The following is an 18,213-nucleotide window of genomic DNA, read 5'->3' as shown; positions in this document are numbered from 1 at the left end:
TTGGGGAGTCCATATTTACATGTGGCCAATCATATGTTGCCTTGTCACGAGTGACTTCATTAGAAGGGCTTCATCTTATTAACTTTAACCCAAGAGATGTGAAGCCTCAGAAATCCGCCATTCTCGAATACAACAGACTAAGGCAGAAGTACAGGTCTGACCTTCCACTTTACAACACAAGTTGTGACTCCTCTTCGGCTCCTTATGTGAGAGACAGGAAGTGGTGCCAGACCAAAAATGTCAAAAAAGTGCAGGATGAGAGTACAAAACCGGTACCCTCTGCAAAGACTACCGGAAGATCGAGAGTTCAGTCAACTTTAGCATTAAAATTTATTTTTTTTTTCAGAGAAAAGAGTATTTTTATTTGAACGGTTAATTTTCTACAAAAATAAATAAAATCTAACAAAAAACCACTAAGTGGTAACACTTTCCCCGCCAAGTCAGCAATCCAAAAAAGATAATAAATCATTACTTTTTCCGCCAAGAAAAACAATGTAATGTATGTAAGTTTGGCAACTTGGCGGCAGACTTTTGCTTGGTTTTTTTTCATTTAAGTTACGTTCGTGGATAATTTCACAAATCAACTTCTCTAATTAATTAGTCCAACTAAGTATAATAATTTCGAGGTAATCAGTAAATATAAAACCATCACTATTATGATTTTATGAAATGTGGCACAAATAAGGTCAAGTTTTGTAAAATAAGCTCTCACCTAGCAATGTACTAATGGGAGAGATACTTGCTCAATGAAACTAGTTTTATGGTATTTTTAAAGTGATCGAGCAAAAGTCTGCCGGCAAGTTGCCAAACTTACATACATTACATTGTTTTTCTTGGCGGAAAAAGTAATGATTTATTATCTTTTTTGGATTGCTGACTTGGCGGGGAAAGTGTTACCACTTAGTGGTTTTTTGTTAGATAATAATATATAAACGTTGTATAATAACAAAATATTTTTTAAATTATAACCTGTTTTCTCACACCTGTTTTCTCATGCTTATAGGGCTGGGTTCTACCCGACTGACGCGCGCAAATGCAAAGGGTTTAGTTCTTAGGCCTGCTGTTTGTGGCCCCAATTGTGAACAGCTTTAAAAGATCTTGGTGTCATAAAATGTTATTGTAGGTTTGCCATTTTATATTTACGTTTAATACTGTTTACGTATGAAGGCATCTCGGCTCCTATAATAGCCAGTTGTTCCTCCAAATAGATTTTTTATACAAATTACTGATACATAAAAGATAATCATAAATCTTTGAAAACAGCAGTCATTTTATTAAATAATTTGAACGTTTGGATAAAGCTGCAAACCTGATAAAGTATGTCTTATTTTTGAACACAATTATTGGTAACCTAATTTTATTGCAAACATTACCAAGATTTGTTAAATTTTTTGTTAACATAATTGCATTTTTCCGATGCAATGTATTCACTAATAGTGTATTATTCAAAATTCAATGACAATTGAGTAACTTTAAACTTTAGTATAAAATGAATTTAATTGCAAGTCCACAACCTTTTATACAATATCAGTAAATACCCTGTACAATTATAATAATTTATGTACCAATCATAATGACGCAACGTCATGCTATTGTTTTGGGGCTCGTCGACCGCGAGCAGCGGCATGGCAGATGGCTGTTGCCAACCTCCCAACGAAAATTCCCAGTTAATCCCTGCTCTTGATCGACGGCCAGCGTTGGTCTCGGCTAAGCTTGATCTCGGCTAACGCTCTATGTCGTGAACCCATTTTTTGACCGTCGGTTAAAATTGGTCGAGATCAACGATAACCGCGGGCCACGAAACCCCGTACTCGTGAACCGCCTCTAAAAGTTAATGTTAATAGGTTTATCAACAGGGTGCAGCACTATTAATTGTTTAAATTTATGTCAACAGCTAATTTGTGATACATGGAATGGATGAATTTTTTACAGTTATGTTTATGTGGCCAGTTTATATTAATAGGTAGTAAATTAATAAAAAAATCTATCTATATACAGCAGATCTAACATAATAATTGTTCTCTTTAGTGTTCTCAAGCTGCTTTCCATTATTTTCAAGGAACCAAAATTGACTCTTCTTTCATCTTGACCCCAAAATTGCACCTTGAACCCGTTGCAAGGCACGGGTATAGCGGCTAGTAATGTTATAAATATTTATAATATACAACATACACAAATATTATACCCAGGGCCGGATCTAGGAACCGCAAAACCCCGCAATGCAGGGGGGCCCAAGCCCTTAGGGGGCCCAAAGAGCTCTATAATTTAAAATTATTTTAATGCATATAAACATAATTGAATAGGACGGTAAGTTTAGTTTTGACAGACAAATATTGTCAATATCAAAGCTAAAGTTACAATTATTGAGTAAATTTAGACCTACTGATTTTACTCGTCAACAACTCGGGACCTCGCCGTAGACAGTTTAATCTGTGGTTTACTGTCACTTTCAGTCAGTCCAGTCTGTATGCTCAGCTCAGTCCAGTCAGCTCGTCAGCTGCAGTGCACGCTTCACAGATCCACTACAGTCCGATCGACGTGGACGTAGTGTCAACTTAGTCAACTATCAGTTGAGCTGAGCAATAAGTCTGTAGTACAGGCGGGACTTATAATAACCTCTGTAGCGTTATCTAACGACCTCAGGGCCAGAGAGAGCCGTCACGGGCCTCTGAGCTGAGCGATCTCCGGCCCCCTATTTTCCCGATTTAGTGTCTAGCCGCCTCCGTGCCGTTTTGTTAAACATTTAACAATATATCTAAAACGCATAATAGTTTGATTAATTCTCTTGCTCCTAGTTGCAACTTTATTCCACTCAAAAATTAATATGTGAACTGAAAAACCATGCTAAAATCTTTGATTTTAGCAGATTACATGTACAGAAAATATTTCACAATTCACATTTGACCAGGCTGGGCCCCCTTCAGAGCCCAGGCAGGGCCCCGGGGCTTTGGCCCCTCTGCCCCACCCTCTGGAACCATGATTTGTATGTAGGCCTATCTATCTTGAAAATATACAAGTAGTGTAAAAAGAAACTAAGTTTAAATTGAGTCGTTTGTTTATTATTATACATTATTATTTATTCTTGAAATTGTTTATGTAAAACCTTTTACTTTTTTTGTACAATATGTATTTTATAATTTGTAAACCTATTTGAAAGGCTAAGAAATCCTATTGACATAAGAATAAAAAAGCTTTATTTGAAGTTTGCTGTTTTTTTTTTAGTACATAGCCTAATTTTACAAAATTCCGCATTTTAACGAAAATGTTTTTTACAAACAGGATCAATATTTTATCTTTAAAATAGCGTTAAAATTCAGTTTCAGCTACACACATTTTAAACATTCCCCCCCCCCTCCCGCAAATAAGGCCTCCCTGCTATTGATGCCAGCTCTAAGGGCCCTTGGAGGATTTTTGCAGGGGGGCCCATATTTTGTAGATCCGGCCCTGATTATACCCTAAGAGTTGTTGATGTTATGGAATGGAGGGGGTTCAATACAATTACTAATCAGGTAATATATAACTGATTCACATTTCTTAGTATGCAATGACTCTGATACTAGGAGGATTAAACATTAAAGAGAGGACAGGCTGTAGTTTCGTTGAAGCCAGCGTACTGGGGAGGAGAGGGGTGGAGGGGAGGCAGCGCTACTCTCCCGCCCCCCTCTCATACTGCGTTGTATGGGTTACTGCGAGATTTGGTAACAGAAATATCAATTAACTATTTAAAAATTAGACTACATCATGCTACAAAAATTTAAAAATTAAATTCTAACCGTAAAATTAGGAACTTATTGAGAGGAAAGTCATATTTATGAACCAATAGTACGTTCAAAGGTGAGTAATTTACACAAAACTCAAATCATGAGTTCAAATACACATACAGTACAATATATATAAATTAGTATGTGTATTTGAACATTTTTTTTTAAGAGAAATAAAATAAGTTTTAATCCTTTAAAAGAATGATAAACGCACTTTGGCACCAGAAGACGCGATAATCACTGAGTACACTTTTTACTCGAAGTTTCTTTGGGCAAACAGATCAAATATAGTACAATATAATATTGCAAAGTCAAGAATTTGATTGCCAAGAAATTGTTTAAATTTTTATATTTGTAATTCCTAATTGTAGCGGCTGTTGGTGTAAAAAAAGTTAGAGCGGCTTTGTATTTTTTCTTAACTTTTGCTATTTAAAATCACCTGCCTAGCACATAAATGCCTTAAAACTAGTAAAAAATTGTATTAACAAATCGAGAAAACTATGAAAAATACAAATTTAAAACGTATTTCACCACCCGAATGAAATTTTTTATTTTAACCTATAATTAGTAAGATTGTTTTGTAAACAGAAAAAATAAAAAAAACTATTGTAATTATTTTTCTAAATATCAATTTTAAATATAGGTAAATACTAAATATTTTTTATTTTGAGAAACTCTTAAGGAACACAAATAAATTGTTAATTTGTATAGATACATCAATTTTTGTTTTTAAAAACGTCCAGGCTAATTCTTTCAACTTTGATCTACAATAATAAATAATAGTTTTTATAGAAATGATTGACACCTTTTGATAGGAAATTGAATTTACTTTAAGAATGCCATCGGTGAACAAGACAGGCGTTTTAGCTTAGTAGCAATTTTAATTCGAAACAGCGCACGTCGTGTTTTTTCCTATCCCTCCCATGTTATAGCCGGGGCTTTTTGCCACTCTACAGATCCGCGTGCCCCTCTAGTGTTCTGCTAAAGCTGGCTTCACCGCAACATGTGTATTCCTATTCGCGTGCCCTCTCCTTAATGTTTAATCCTCCTAGCTCTGATAGTACCTTACTTTTACTTATTCCTCGTATACATTTCACAATCAAATACTTACCATTGTGAACAGTAGTTTTTACCTCAAGTCAAATATTTGCACACAAGAGAACTATAAATTGGTAGAGTTTTACCTGGTTAGTGTAGGACGAATGCTGATGTTGTTTTCTTTGATGTCATCAATCACTCTTGGAACCTCAAGATTTTTGTTGGCTTTCAACTTGTCACAAGCAGCCAGAGTATCCTTCAGCACCTCAAAAAGCTCATCTGAAAAATATCAACATTATCAAGTGTTTGTTAACCAGTTAATTTTTAATTGTAGAATAAGGAGGATAGCAGCTGGCTTACCCTGAAGAAGTGTAGTTAGGCCATTGAACATACAGAAGAGAATCATCAATAATCAATATCATAACACTTTTCTTCTTCTTGATAAAGTCCCTCATGGGACGAAATATTGTGTTCAGTTTCTTTTCAGTATTTGCTATGGCCTACCTGCACTTCTTCAAGGTAAGCTAGCTGCTATCCGCCTTATTCTACAAATCAATATCCTAGCCTAGAGCCTTTCCTTGAACAAAACTAATGTCAACCAGGTAATTAATAAATGATCTATAAAAATTAAAAAAAACTTTCAAATAGTCTTCAAATTTTATCAAAATTGGACCACAGGTTCTGTACACATTACTTCAAAAACCACTTTTTATGGATTCAGTCAAGTTGTAACTAAGTGTGAAAAATAGTTGATTAGATATTGATACTCACTGACTCCACCCTCTGGAAGCTCTATGTTTTTCAGTTTCAACTGATTCTGACTCGATTCCATCTTTTCGGTCACTGTTTCTAAATACTCCTTGAAGTTGGTATTATCCGCAGTTTCTGAAAAAAGTCATATTACCCTTAAACCTAGTTGTCTCGTAAAACAAGGTCCTACATTTTTCTTCATTTTACTGTAACTTAGTTGTATAATTGACTTTTAGATACTGAAGAAGACATCCCATCACATTTTGTGCAAGGCAAAAATGTGCACAAAAATAATGCAATTTTTTTCTAAGAGCTTTGACAAAATTAGTTGTCCTTGTAACAAATGATTTTTTTTTAATTTTTTTTCTAACTTTATACGATAGTACTGTATATGTACAAAAAGTAAGTCTTTATCTACAGAACTTGCACATTTTATTGTTTATTATAACATTTTCTATTTTATATATAACATAAATAATACAGTAGACTCCCTCTTATCCGGACTCCTTGGGACCGAGGCCAGTCCGGATAACGGTTTTTCCGGTTAGCCGACATCCCCAAAAACTCATTAAAATGGACCGTTTACGGTGATATTCGACTTAAATTTAGGAGAGCATTGCTAACTTAGGGGTTGTATTTAGACATGTGATCACTGGTCTCAAATCTTTCCCACGAGAACAGTCGTTACAGTACCACCCACTTCCTGCCGATCTAGTCCGGTTAAACCAATGTGCCGATAATAATTGTCCGGTTAAAGAGATGTCATTTCCGTCGACTGTAGTCCGGTTAAACCGATGTCCGGTTAAAAGGTGTCCGGATGAGAGGGAGATTCTTTAAGTTAGTAAGCAGTATCTTTATTTGCCACGATTGAAATTGTGACCGGGGGCGTAACTGGGATCGATTTAAATAATAAGAATTCTTTAGTGAGAGGTAAAAGAATGTTTAATCGTTATTCAAATAAAGTGGATGGACAATATGATAAAGATAATAATAAAGACAATAATAAAAATGGATGATAAAATAATTACAGGCTCCTTTTATTTAAGTAGGCCTAAGCAAATGAAATTTATATATCAAACTCTAATAATTATAATTCTTTTTGACACGTTAATATATTCAAACAGGAATTTAATAGTCACTATATTTATTCACACAAATTATAAATGAAATCAATTATTATAAAATTGATTACGATTAGTATCAATCAATCACTGACTTTAAAAGGTTAAGTTAGCCTGGACAATCACAAAAATTATAAAGTTGAAATATTAATAAAGTAATCGCCTTACCAAAAACCCGGAGACCGGCGAAGTGTCCCCGTGGATGACTGGGGCCAAGTGTCTTCCTTTCGGTCAACGCCGACCTCAGTCTCTCCAAAGTACAATTGCTAAGTCTACGGTTTTTGTGGGTAGGTCGATTGAGCAAGCTACGTGTCATCAAGAATTCTGTCTACTAAATGCCAATGTTCTGACACTGGTATATGCATTGTGAAATCCATTTACCAGGTCTTTTACTTTTGAAATATAATCCCAAAATTTAGAAAATAATTTTTGGTGACTACCCGTCACACTACTGTAGCGTAATAACTCTTTTCTTACAGTTTTATTGATATTGTAATGTTTTATACTCCTCATTGTCTGGTTTTTGTATTCCCGGAGGTAACTTCCGTGAGTGCCCTTTGGCGTTTGAGAATCAATGTGCCTGACGGAAGGTTAAGCAAATCAGACTTTGAAAAAAAAACAACAATATTGAAAAACTTACCCAAAACACGACCATAATTAGGGTTTTTCAATTTATACAGCATTTCAACTTCTTTATTAAAGGTTATATTTTTCAGCCTCTCTGTTGTTTTCTGTAAAACATCTTGGTCTTCTGTGATTCTTTTTTGCATGGATGCAAGTTTATTCTGAAAAGAATAAACTTTAATTATAAAAATGTCTTAAACTAGTAAAATATATAAAGTAGCTTACCTACAATTTTGTTTTGAGCGAATTTCCTGTATAGAGATTATTAGTAAACTTCTAGGGTATACACTATTACCTTAGATTTTAGGGTTAAACCTAGACCCCGGACCAATTTACTTTTTTGTTTAGATATCCAAAGAGGCCAAAAAAACCATCCGATCAATTTCATATATATGTGCCCATTAGGATGTTTTCCTATTTTAGTACCGCAACACATAAAATGTTTTAATATCTTTCCAAACCATTTTGTAGAGCTTAAAACCCAATTTTGTTGGAATAATGAATAAATTTTTATTCAATTCTTATGGAGAATCATCAAACTGTTGTAGTTTGCTTGTTCATAAGATATATATTCATAAAATTTAGTAAATTCCTTTATTTAATCTTGTACAGTAAAGGCCTACTACAAAACTGTTGCAAAACTTATGACAGCTAGCCTGACCACACTACTGGACCGAATTTCACACGGTTTGTACCAAATGAAAGATATTTTCCTCTAGATGCGCAGAATCTCTTTATAAATTAAAATAGACTCAAAAATAAGCAAGAAAAATGAATTTGAAATGTAAAAAAAAAACATGGGCCTTAATGGGTTGCCATGTTGGTGACAAAATAACAACAAAATATAAACAGAAAATCCAAACAAATTCCAATCACATGTTATATTTACAGCGTGGGGTGAAAATAGAGAAGTTTGCATAATATGTTATTTTGGTCAAGTTTTAGACTACGAGGCGAGCTCTAGTCTATTATATTTCACAAAAAGAGAAAAAAACAACATTATTACCCTCCCTGTAGCAGCTAATCTAAGTTCTTGGTAAAGATAATGTTATTCACATTGAGGATCAATCCGACAAGTTAAAGGATATACTTAAAGGAGAAAATCCAATCAGGCAAATGGAAATTCACTTAGGCTTCAGGTTTGCTGCGGCGGGGTTATTGTTTATGCTTGTAAGATTTGTGATTTCTTCACGATTGGCAACAAGGCACAGCACCAAACTCTAGAGACATGACCAACAAGATGGTTTTTGTAGATTATATTTTGTATGATGTTGTCTGGTCTAATTTAATGACAGTAGAACTAGATACAATCAATGATGGGCCTAGTATTGTAATGTAACGTAGTATGGTTTTTTCCTCACAGACTCATATCAACACTAAAATCAGGAACTAAATAGGGAATATATGTTGTGCTTTATCTTAATTTTATACCAATTCAATTGACAGCAACAAGAAAAAACTGCTTAGGACCCAAGCACTAAGCGATGTTCACAAATCTGACCTATAATAAATTAAACTACATAATTTAACAATATTATGGCAAAATCCTCTGATAAATCGTCACCCTTTAAGGGAAATATTGCTGAATACATTTAAGCTACTTACATTCACTTGGGAAACTTTAGCTTCTGCTAGTTTCCGTTTGAACATGGTCTGTATGTACCTGGTGTACTCAAAGTCCAGTTGATCAGCAAGACTAATGTCATTGTCGGAATTCTGCAACAATGTTACTTTTACTTCAATGCATTCTTTTGCCCTTGAACCACAATCTACATCTACGTCTTAAATCATTATGCCATAAGGAATAGTAAAAATAAGTATGTATTACAATTAGAGACGGTTCATTCTACGATTTATTCATTTTTAGCATGGATAAAACACACTCCCTTAGTAGATTTCCCATTCTTGAACAGCTGAAGCCAATTTTATCCTTAGTTCTGTAAGTTGCACTGTAGAGGTTGTGTATTTACAATTAGTTTCTTGTTATTTCAGTTATTTAAAACCTCGTTTAACAAAAAAAAAAAAAAAAAAAAAAAAAACAATCTTAATAAACAATACGTGGTGGTCTTCTAGTTAGATAACCAAACAGTAAAGCATAAATCATGAAAATAACCAGGAATAAATTTAACTCCTGAGACAAAGACATGAAAAGTACATAAATGAGATTAAAAGACTTACTTCAAACTAATAATAACATCACTTTTGATAAAAAATTGTATATCTTTAAACTCACATATTGAATTGCAAAACGAATATGTTTCCAAAGTTTTGGTGCTTTATGTAAAACTAGCTGTAACCCGCGGGCTTTGCCCCGTTTAACTTCTTAATTTTCAAGATTATCTCGTTCGCATGGCTCAATCACGTCCTGGTTGAAGTTTGTTCGCTACGCTCACTCGCCTTTAGGTTGGACCTCGTTCGCTACGCTCACTCACCTTTAGTTTGGAGCTCGTTCGCTACGCTCACTCACCTTTAGGTTGGAGCTCGTTCGCTACGCTAACTCGCCTCCAGGTTGAAGTTCGTTCGCTACGCTCACTCACCTTTTGGTTGCAAATTAGCTGTTGTCATAAATGTAAAAGAAATAATAGTGCTGCACCCTGTTGGTAATCCTTGTAACTTTAATGCTATTGAACATCATAGAACAGAACCAACTTGTTTAGTTGAAACAGCTGTTAAGATTCAATAATTCCATTTCTCATAAGGTTAACATGGGAAACTCCAGAGCCACTGGGGCGGAGCCCGAAAGGATTTTTGAAATAAGAATATGCCTATATGTTAATCGGGAATGTGAGCTATCATCATGCCAAATTTCAGCCCAATCCGACCAGTATTTTTCGCGTTCACTTGTCACAAACATACATCCATACATCCATACATCTATACATCCAAACTTTCTCATTTATAATATTAGTAGGATCACTAATCTATACTTATTTAATACGCAAGCATGATTTTTGTGACAATTACTCCTCCGAAACTACTGAACCGATTTACATGTTTTTGGTGTCATTGGAAAGAGCGTAACGTGAAGTTGTGCAGGAAACTTTCTTTTTAGGGAAATAATTAGAGAGTGAGGCCCTGGGGCCCTTCAAAGTTTTGTATTTCTCCATAAGATTAACATGGGAAACAAACATTGTTATTAAACTACAGCTGTTGTCAGAAATGCTGTTCTGCTATTTAATTTAATTTGTTTACAAGGAGAATGGTTTTTTGGTGCCATGTGGTCAATGAACTATACTTTCGCATATATTTTAAATGCTATACACTATATAAAATGATAGTACTGTAATACATTAAGAGATCTTAGTTTAAATAATCAATAAGCAGGATTGAGCTTTTGCCTACATGTTTCCTGGTAAGTGTGTTGTAACTGTTTCTCATAGTATTATAGTATCTTGCAGTAAAACCGAATTTTTCTTTTCTGCATTCTCACCCCGTAGCGAAGCACGGGCAGAGCAACTAGTAAAATATAAAAACTCAGGAACATTAAAAAACCATTGTATTTAGCTCAGCATCATAAAAACAATACAAAACAAAAATAGTAAACACACTTATTTTAAAGTCAGCTGATAAATAAAATTTACAAAGAGTAATCCAAGACATTACACATATTCCCCCTTAAAAAAAAATCACATGCTCTTCTTTTTGAAAAATACGTCTATTTCTTAGTTATGTCTGCTTCTCAGTTGATCGGCGTGCCGCCGGTATTTCCTTCCTTCTTGAATTACAATATATGACACGGGACCAGTCCTTCTCAAAATTACTCCTTCTTCACACGGATTGTTTTGTTGTTTTACCCAACGATGTAAAAACTACTGGATTGCGCTCTCAGTAGCACTGCGGGCGCTGTTTTCGGTCTAGCTCCCCCCACCATCTACTGGCAGTAGCCGACGCAGCCCATACACTCACCATTGTAAAACGCACCTTTTTAAGTTGCTGCTCTGTTTAAATATATAGATGTAAAATATTGCTAATGCATGCCAAACACTTTTTACTATTCTAAACTTCATGTCTTTTTCTTTTCTTGCAGAAAATAAGACATTTGAACTCTTAAAAACCCTACTACATTTGTCCAGTTTTTACCGCAAATCTATGCTTCACATTAACGTGATAAGCATACTTTTTTATGACCTATTTTGTAAGATACATTGTCATTAAACATTGAAAGAAAAAAATATCGCGTTTACGTCAAACATAACGTTACCACTGCGGCAAAAACTTAGCAAAATTATTCTAAATGTTTATGTACTATTTTTTCGATTAATAAAATAGAATTTCAATTACAAATATTGTACTTTCTATTTCTCTTTTGTAATCACTTATTATTTAACCATTTACAATTTGGAACTAGCAATATCAGTTGTCTAAAAGCATCTACAAAAGGGGTTTAGTGAATTTGTAGTTTTAAAGAATTCAGATGGGTTATTTTCTGCAAGAAACAAAACAGACATAAAAGGTTTAACTAGTAAAAAGAGTTTTACAAGTGTTAGCAATATTTTATCCCTATAAATTTCAACAGAGCAGCAAATAAAAAGTGTATTTTATAATGGTGAATGTATGGGCTGCGCCGGCTTCTGCCAGTCAATGGTGGGGGAAGCTCGACCGCGCGGCCAACACTGAGCCAGCGATCCATGAGTTGTGTATATCGTTGGTTTTACCCACACTGGATCGCCTGGTTGAAACTCTCTCCATTTTGCATGTAAGTCGTGGTTCTTTTTCTGTCTTACCAAAGCTTCATCGATGTTTGCCATCATATCTAGTTTAAGAGTACTGAGTTTGCACCTCAGTTGTCTACCATACAACATTTCAGCTGGTGTTTTGCCAGTAGTTTGGTGTGGTGTGGTTCGGTATTTAAAAAGGAAAGTTTGAAGTCGCTTGGATAGAGTGAGTCCATCTGCTTTTGATGCTCCAAAACGTCTTTTGAATGTCTGAACATATCTTTCAGCTAATCCGTTTGATCTTGGGTGGTACGGAGCTGTAGTTATGTGTCGAATGTTGTTATGTGAGCAAGATCAAGTGTCTGTGCTATGGCTTCTGTTGTGAGTGCTGAGGTTGGTCAAAATCAGAATGAGGTGCCCTCATTTTTAAACTCAAAAATCAGCCAATTATTGGATCCAATGTAAATAGTAATACGACTCACTGTTTTCAGACATCTATTGTAAATAATATTTTTTGTAGTAGGGTAGAAAGTACTTTTAACAATGAGAATTCTTTATTGAAACTTCAGAGATCAGTTCATGATATGTTTATGCATATGAACATTCAAGGCTTAAATCCAGGTAAAGTGGCTGATTTAAATATGTTTCTATCACAGTTTGGACGTAAAATTAAGATTTTTGCACTAAATGAGCATTGGATCAATGAGGACTCATTTAATATTTTTAACACCTTTGATCATTTTAATTTGGGAAATGTGTTTATAAGAAAAAATAATAAAAAAGAGGAGGTTCTTGTATATTAGTGCATAAAGAATTTAACTTTAAAACAAGAGCAGACCTGGAAGTATTAAATGAGGATTTCATTTTTGAAGGTTCATTTGTTGAAATTGTGGGAATGAATTTACTAGTGGTATCAATTTATACAGTTCCAGAATATAACATAAGAAAGCTTTTCCTCACTAAACTAGAACTTTTAATGAATCAATTAAAAAATGAAAACAAAACTAAATCTATCATACTGGCCTCTGATTTCAATATAGATATTCTCAAAAGTAACAACTTAATTTCAAAATTCTATGATATTATTGAATGTAATGGATTTAATCTAAACTTCAATGAACCAACAAGAATATCAGGTAACTCTCGCACTTGCATTGATAACATTGCGACTCAAACAAAACTCAAGGTTATCTGTAAATATAATATTGGTCTTTGTGTATCTGACCATAATGCACTGTTTATAAATCTACCTAACAAATTGATAAATGACAACAACAAAAAGGTTTTTTATAAAAGAACTTTTAGTGAAAATGCTATGAACGAATATGTAAAAACTTTTGAAATTGACAAAAGTCAATTATGTTTGGATAATTGTAATGTTAATGATAGTTACAACCATTTTTTGAGGTATTTTATGGGGCAGTTGAATCATTATTTCCCACTAAAGGCTGTAAAAAAGAAATCTAAGATAAAAACTGTTATATTGGATTGGGTAACAACAGGTATCAAGGTTTCTAGCAAAAGAAAGCGTGAGTTGCATTGGCAAGCCAAAACCAGTACAGACCCAATTTTTCTTAACTATCTAAAGTCTTATAAAAAGATATTTCGTAAAGTTGTAAACAGTTCTAAAAAAAGGTCTAACAGCAAATATATAAATAATGCATTAAATAAACCAAAAGCTATGTGGAAAGTTGTAAATAACGAATTAGGCATTAGAAAAGAGGATACTTGTGGCAATCATATTTCATTAAAAGTCTCTAATAATAAATTAATTGAAGACCAAAATGTTGTTGCCAAAACTTTTAATTCTTTTTTTTTGAATGTTGTTAATAGCTTAAACTTGCCAAATCCTATTGTAAAGGGTGTCCATCCAAATATGAAAATATCTGTGGATATAAAGGGGTGTTCACTGTACAACTTTGAACCAACCAACAAAAATGAAATTTTAAAAATAATATTTTCTTTGAAAAATAAGACATCGGTGGGTTGGGATGAAGTCCCCATTTCACTCATCAAAGCAGTAGCAAATAAAATTGCTGAACCCCTCTCAGATATAATTAATAAATGTTTTGAATGTGGTATTTTCCCGGAAAAATTGAAATACTCTCATATTACACCGATATACAAAAAAGGGGCTAGAACCGATATAAATAACTACCGCCCAATATCTGTTTTAAGTAATTTTTCAAAGATATTTGAAAAAGTTATCAATTTCCGGCTAGTAAACTATTTTAACAGCAATGATTTGTTTTATGAAAAACAGTTTGGGTTTAGAAAGACATTCAGCACCAACAGTGCACTGATTGAATTTATCAATGATGTTACAAAGGCTTTGGACAGGTCTGAAACTACTGCTGGTGTTTTCTGTGACCTGTCTAAAGCCTTTGATTGTGTGGATCATTCAATTTTGCTTTCTAAATTAAAAGACTATGGTATAAAGGGTAAAAGTTTTTCTTTATTAGACTCTTATTTACAGAACAGAAAGTATAGAACAATAGTGACCAAAAACGGTGTGAAACATATGTCAAACTGGAATTTATCTAATTATGGTTTACCTCAAGGGTCAATATTGGGCCCTCTGTTTTTCCTGATTTTTATTAATGACCTTCCAAAAGCTATTGGCAGAGATTTAATCTTATTTGCTGATGATACAACAGCAATCATAAGAGAGGATTCAGTAAATAACTTAATTGTATCAATAGAAAACACTTTGGATTGTATGAAAAATTGGTTTACAGATAATGGTTTAAAGCTGAATATTGATAAAACTCATATAATTAAATGTTCTTTAAAAAACAATGTAATTCTTGATAAAATTCCAAATTTAGTAGAATCTCATAGATTTTTGGGTGTATTGCTTGATACTCATATTAATTGGAAGATTCACATAGATAAGATGAAAGGCAAACTAAGATCTATTTCTTTTGCTTTCTTTCACCTGATAAACTGTGTACCTCAGGATACATGTATCACAGTTTACTATGGATACGTTGAATCCATCTTGAGGTATGGAATCATACTGTGGGGAGTGTCAAACAGAAGTTAAATCCCTACTAATTTTACAGAAAAAAATTATTAGAATCTTAACCAAATCAAGAAGGAGAAAATCATGTAAAAACCTGTTTAAAAGTCTTAGAATTCACACCATTTTTGGATTATACATAAATGAAATTCTAAATTGGATACATAACACTAAGGAAAATTTGTCAGATGTAGTCAAATTTACACATAATTATAATACAAGGAATAAATATAATTTCAGATTACCACATCACAAATTGACGACTTTTAGGAACAGCCCTCAATATATGGTACTTAGATTGTACAATGAATTACCCCTGTATCTTAAAACTTTAAATGCTACTCAATTCAAAGATAAAATAAAAGATAAAATAATTGAGAAAGCCTACTATTCACTTGACGAATTTTTGGAGAACCCTATAATGTAGATAAAAATTCTCTGATATCCTACATGAGTTTATTTTAATTATTTTAACTATTAATTTTACTATAAAATACATCACTATGACGAAACACCTGTTCTTATGTATGAAATGTACTTTATAAAGAACGTATTGTGTAAATAAAATATGTCTTATGTCTTATGTCAAAACTATTTCAATGTCGAGGCTGTGAACTGAGGACCGTTGTCGCTTACAATCATCTTTGGTAAACCCAGTCTTGAAAATATATCTTCTAAAATTGCAATAGTTTTATCCGTTGTCATTTTTGCTGTCGGACAAACCTCCAGCCACTTTGTGGTAGCATCCACAACAACCAACCAATAGTGTCCATCATAAGGTCCAGCATAGTCTATGTGTATTCGAGACCATGGGTTTTGTGGCACGGTCCAAGAAAACAACGGAAGTTCTGGTTCTTTGTAAGTTTTTGACAATCTCTGCACCTGTGGACGAATTGTTCAATTTCAGAGTCCATTCTGGGCCACCATACATAGAACCTAGCATATGAACACATACTTACAATTCCTGGATGTCCTTCATGTAATATTTTTAGAACCACGTGACGTAATTTTCTGGGGATGACAATTCGACCTTTCCAGAGCATCAGTCCTTCTTCAAAGTGTAATTCCTCTCTCTTGTCATAGTAGGGGTGTTCCTCAGTTGTCAAAATTTTCTTCTCGGGCCATCCATTTTTCATTCGCTTTAATGTGTTCTGGATTTCAAGATCAGCTGCAGTTCGCTCTCGCAAAAATTTGACAGATATATGGAGATCTTCAAGACGTAGTTGGAGGACTTGGTTTCCAAACTCTTCATTTCTAGCTTGGATTTCTTTAGCCTTGACAGGTATTCTTGAAAGAACATCGGCTGGAGCATGGTTTCTACCTTCATTGTGTTTTATTTCATAGTCAAAAGCACCCAGTATCACTGCCCACCTTGTTAATCTGTCACCGGTTATTCTGGGAAGCTCCGAGTTTTCTCCCAGGATATGTATAAGAGGCTTATGATCTGTTCGAAGAACAAAATGTCGAGCATAGATATAGTTGTAAAACTTGCTAACAGCAAAAATGATACCCAGAGCCTCTTTGTCTATTGAATATTTCCTCTCCGCTGGCTGTAACACGCGTGATGCAAAACAAACTGGACGAATGGATCCATCTGGAAATTGATGACTTAGGACTGCGCCTAAACCTTTGTCACTGGCATCAGAGTCAACAATGATGGGTAAATTCGGATCAAAATGTACTAGGGTATCCGAGGATGTCAAAATTCTTTTAAGCTGCTCGTAGCGCCACAATGTAAAATCACTAATAAAATATAAAAACTCAGGAACATTAAAAAACCATTGTATTTAGCTCAGCATCATAAAAACAATACAAAACAAAAATAGTACACACACTTATTTTAAAGTCAGCTGATAAATAAAATTTACAAAGAGTAATCCAAGACATTACACTTTAGATATTTAAGTTTTGGTTTTGCCACATCGACAATGTGATGTATACTTACTGAATGAGTTTTTGGAGGTGGAGTTGAAGGTCGTTTTGAGGAAATAGATGGTTTGACTGAAACAAAGGGTAAGGAGCATGTACAAATTACTCATAACATAATGTAGCCTAAAATAATATGCAATGCAGTAATTAGTACTGTTATGCTACAAAATAGTTCTTCTTATATATAGGTACAAATGCAGATTTATTTGCTAAGCTATTATTCTTAAAAAGACTGGTTTATTTATTGTTTAAATATAGGATGGAGAGCCAAAGTTATCACTAGCTAGTTGCTTGACTTATGATAAAGAAGTTATTCCAACCATGAAATTAATAATGTTTAAATGTTGTTTGAAGGTTCTTTTATATTTTGTAAAAATCAAATCACAGTGATATGCCATAAAAACCAAAGAAAACACTTTATCTGTAGCCAAACAAAATTATTCGTCTTTTATTTGTTTGCATCTTAAAGAATTAAATGCAAACTGTGGTCCTCTCACATAGGCCTATAGCTCAATGATTAACTTAATTTTATCATGTGCTTTAAATGTATGTTGTGAGTTTTATAATGAAAAGTGTGTTTTTTGTCCCATTAATCTTCTGTTGAGTAGAAGATGTAGAACAGTAAAAAAGAATAATAATAAGCCCGCACTCTCACTAGGTTACAGCCACCATGTCGCAACCACCCGTCAGCCACTTGAACTGTAAAATTGTATCGGGACTTAAAATTAAGGAGCCTTCACACTATTGGGTCGCAGCAACCCACCTCGGTGGCAGCGAACTGGTCACCAAGGAACTACGTCACTGGACGGTGGCTACCACCGTTATTTTTTTAGCGACTCAACTCGTAGCGGGCCAATGTAAAATTCCTGGTCCTTCACATAAGGTAGATCAGACCTAGCTTTCGGATATGCGCGCACAGCTTGCTTTCTCGTCTGACTGCCATCCCTGTATACCTGTTCGCAACCAATGTCTACTTGTTTGAAGCTGCACAGAACATGGGGTAAAAAGGAAAAAAAAACAAGAAATTCAATGTTCCATCCTAGTGAATGAATCATAGGTTACAAAACAGAGAACATTATTATTATTATTATTATTATTATTATTATTATTATTATTCTTTGTCATGAGAGCCGAAGCCCCCTGACTACGTACCCGGTACCTGTCGTGAGACTTAACCCGGGCCCCATGATGTAGGCCGAAGCTTACGCATCAACCTTTAGCACATCATGGGCGGATGACTTAAGGTCATCAGGCTCGCCGGCTGCCAAAGCAGACCCTTCGGAAAGAGGGTTGCCCCTCAATCCTAACCAGGG

General features: G+C 34.3%; 1 protein-coding gene across 2 annotated transcripts in view; it reads right to left on the bottom strand.

The window, feature by feature from the left end:
* Positions 1-18,213, bottom strand: part of LOC129005173 (uncharacterized) — a 41,388-nt gene that overhangs the window by 17,515 nt on the left and 5,660 nt on the right. For both annotated transcript variants that reach the window (XM_054433993.1, XM_054433995.1), the window contains exons 4-8: positions 16,917-16,972; positions 8,900-9,010; positions 7,311-7,455; positions 5,571-5,684; positions 4,946-5,078 (exon numbers count right to left, since the gene is read on the bottom strand). In XM_054433993.1, coding sequence (XP_054289968.1) covers positions 4,946-5,078; positions 5,571-5,684; positions 7,311-7,455; positions 8,900-9,010; positions 16,917-16,972 — 559 coding nt within the window. The remainder of the gene's footprint in view (positions 1-4,945; positions 5,079-5,570; positions 5,685-7,310; positions 7,456-8,899; positions 9,011-16,916; positions 16,973-18,213) is intronic.

Source organism: Macrosteles quadrilineatus, unplaced genomic scaffold (genome assembly GCF_028750875.1).
Source record: "Macrosteles quadrilineatus isolate MER2022 unplaced genomic scaffold, UCM_ALF_1.0 Scaffold_17__1_contigs__length_3442018, whole genome shotgun sequence".
Classification (NCBI taxonomy): domain Eukaryota; kingdom Metazoa; phylum Arthropoda; class Insecta; order Hemiptera; family Cicadellidae; genus Macrosteles; species Macrosteles quadrilineatus.
This window is presented reverse-complemented; position numbering and strand designations above follow the sequence as displayed.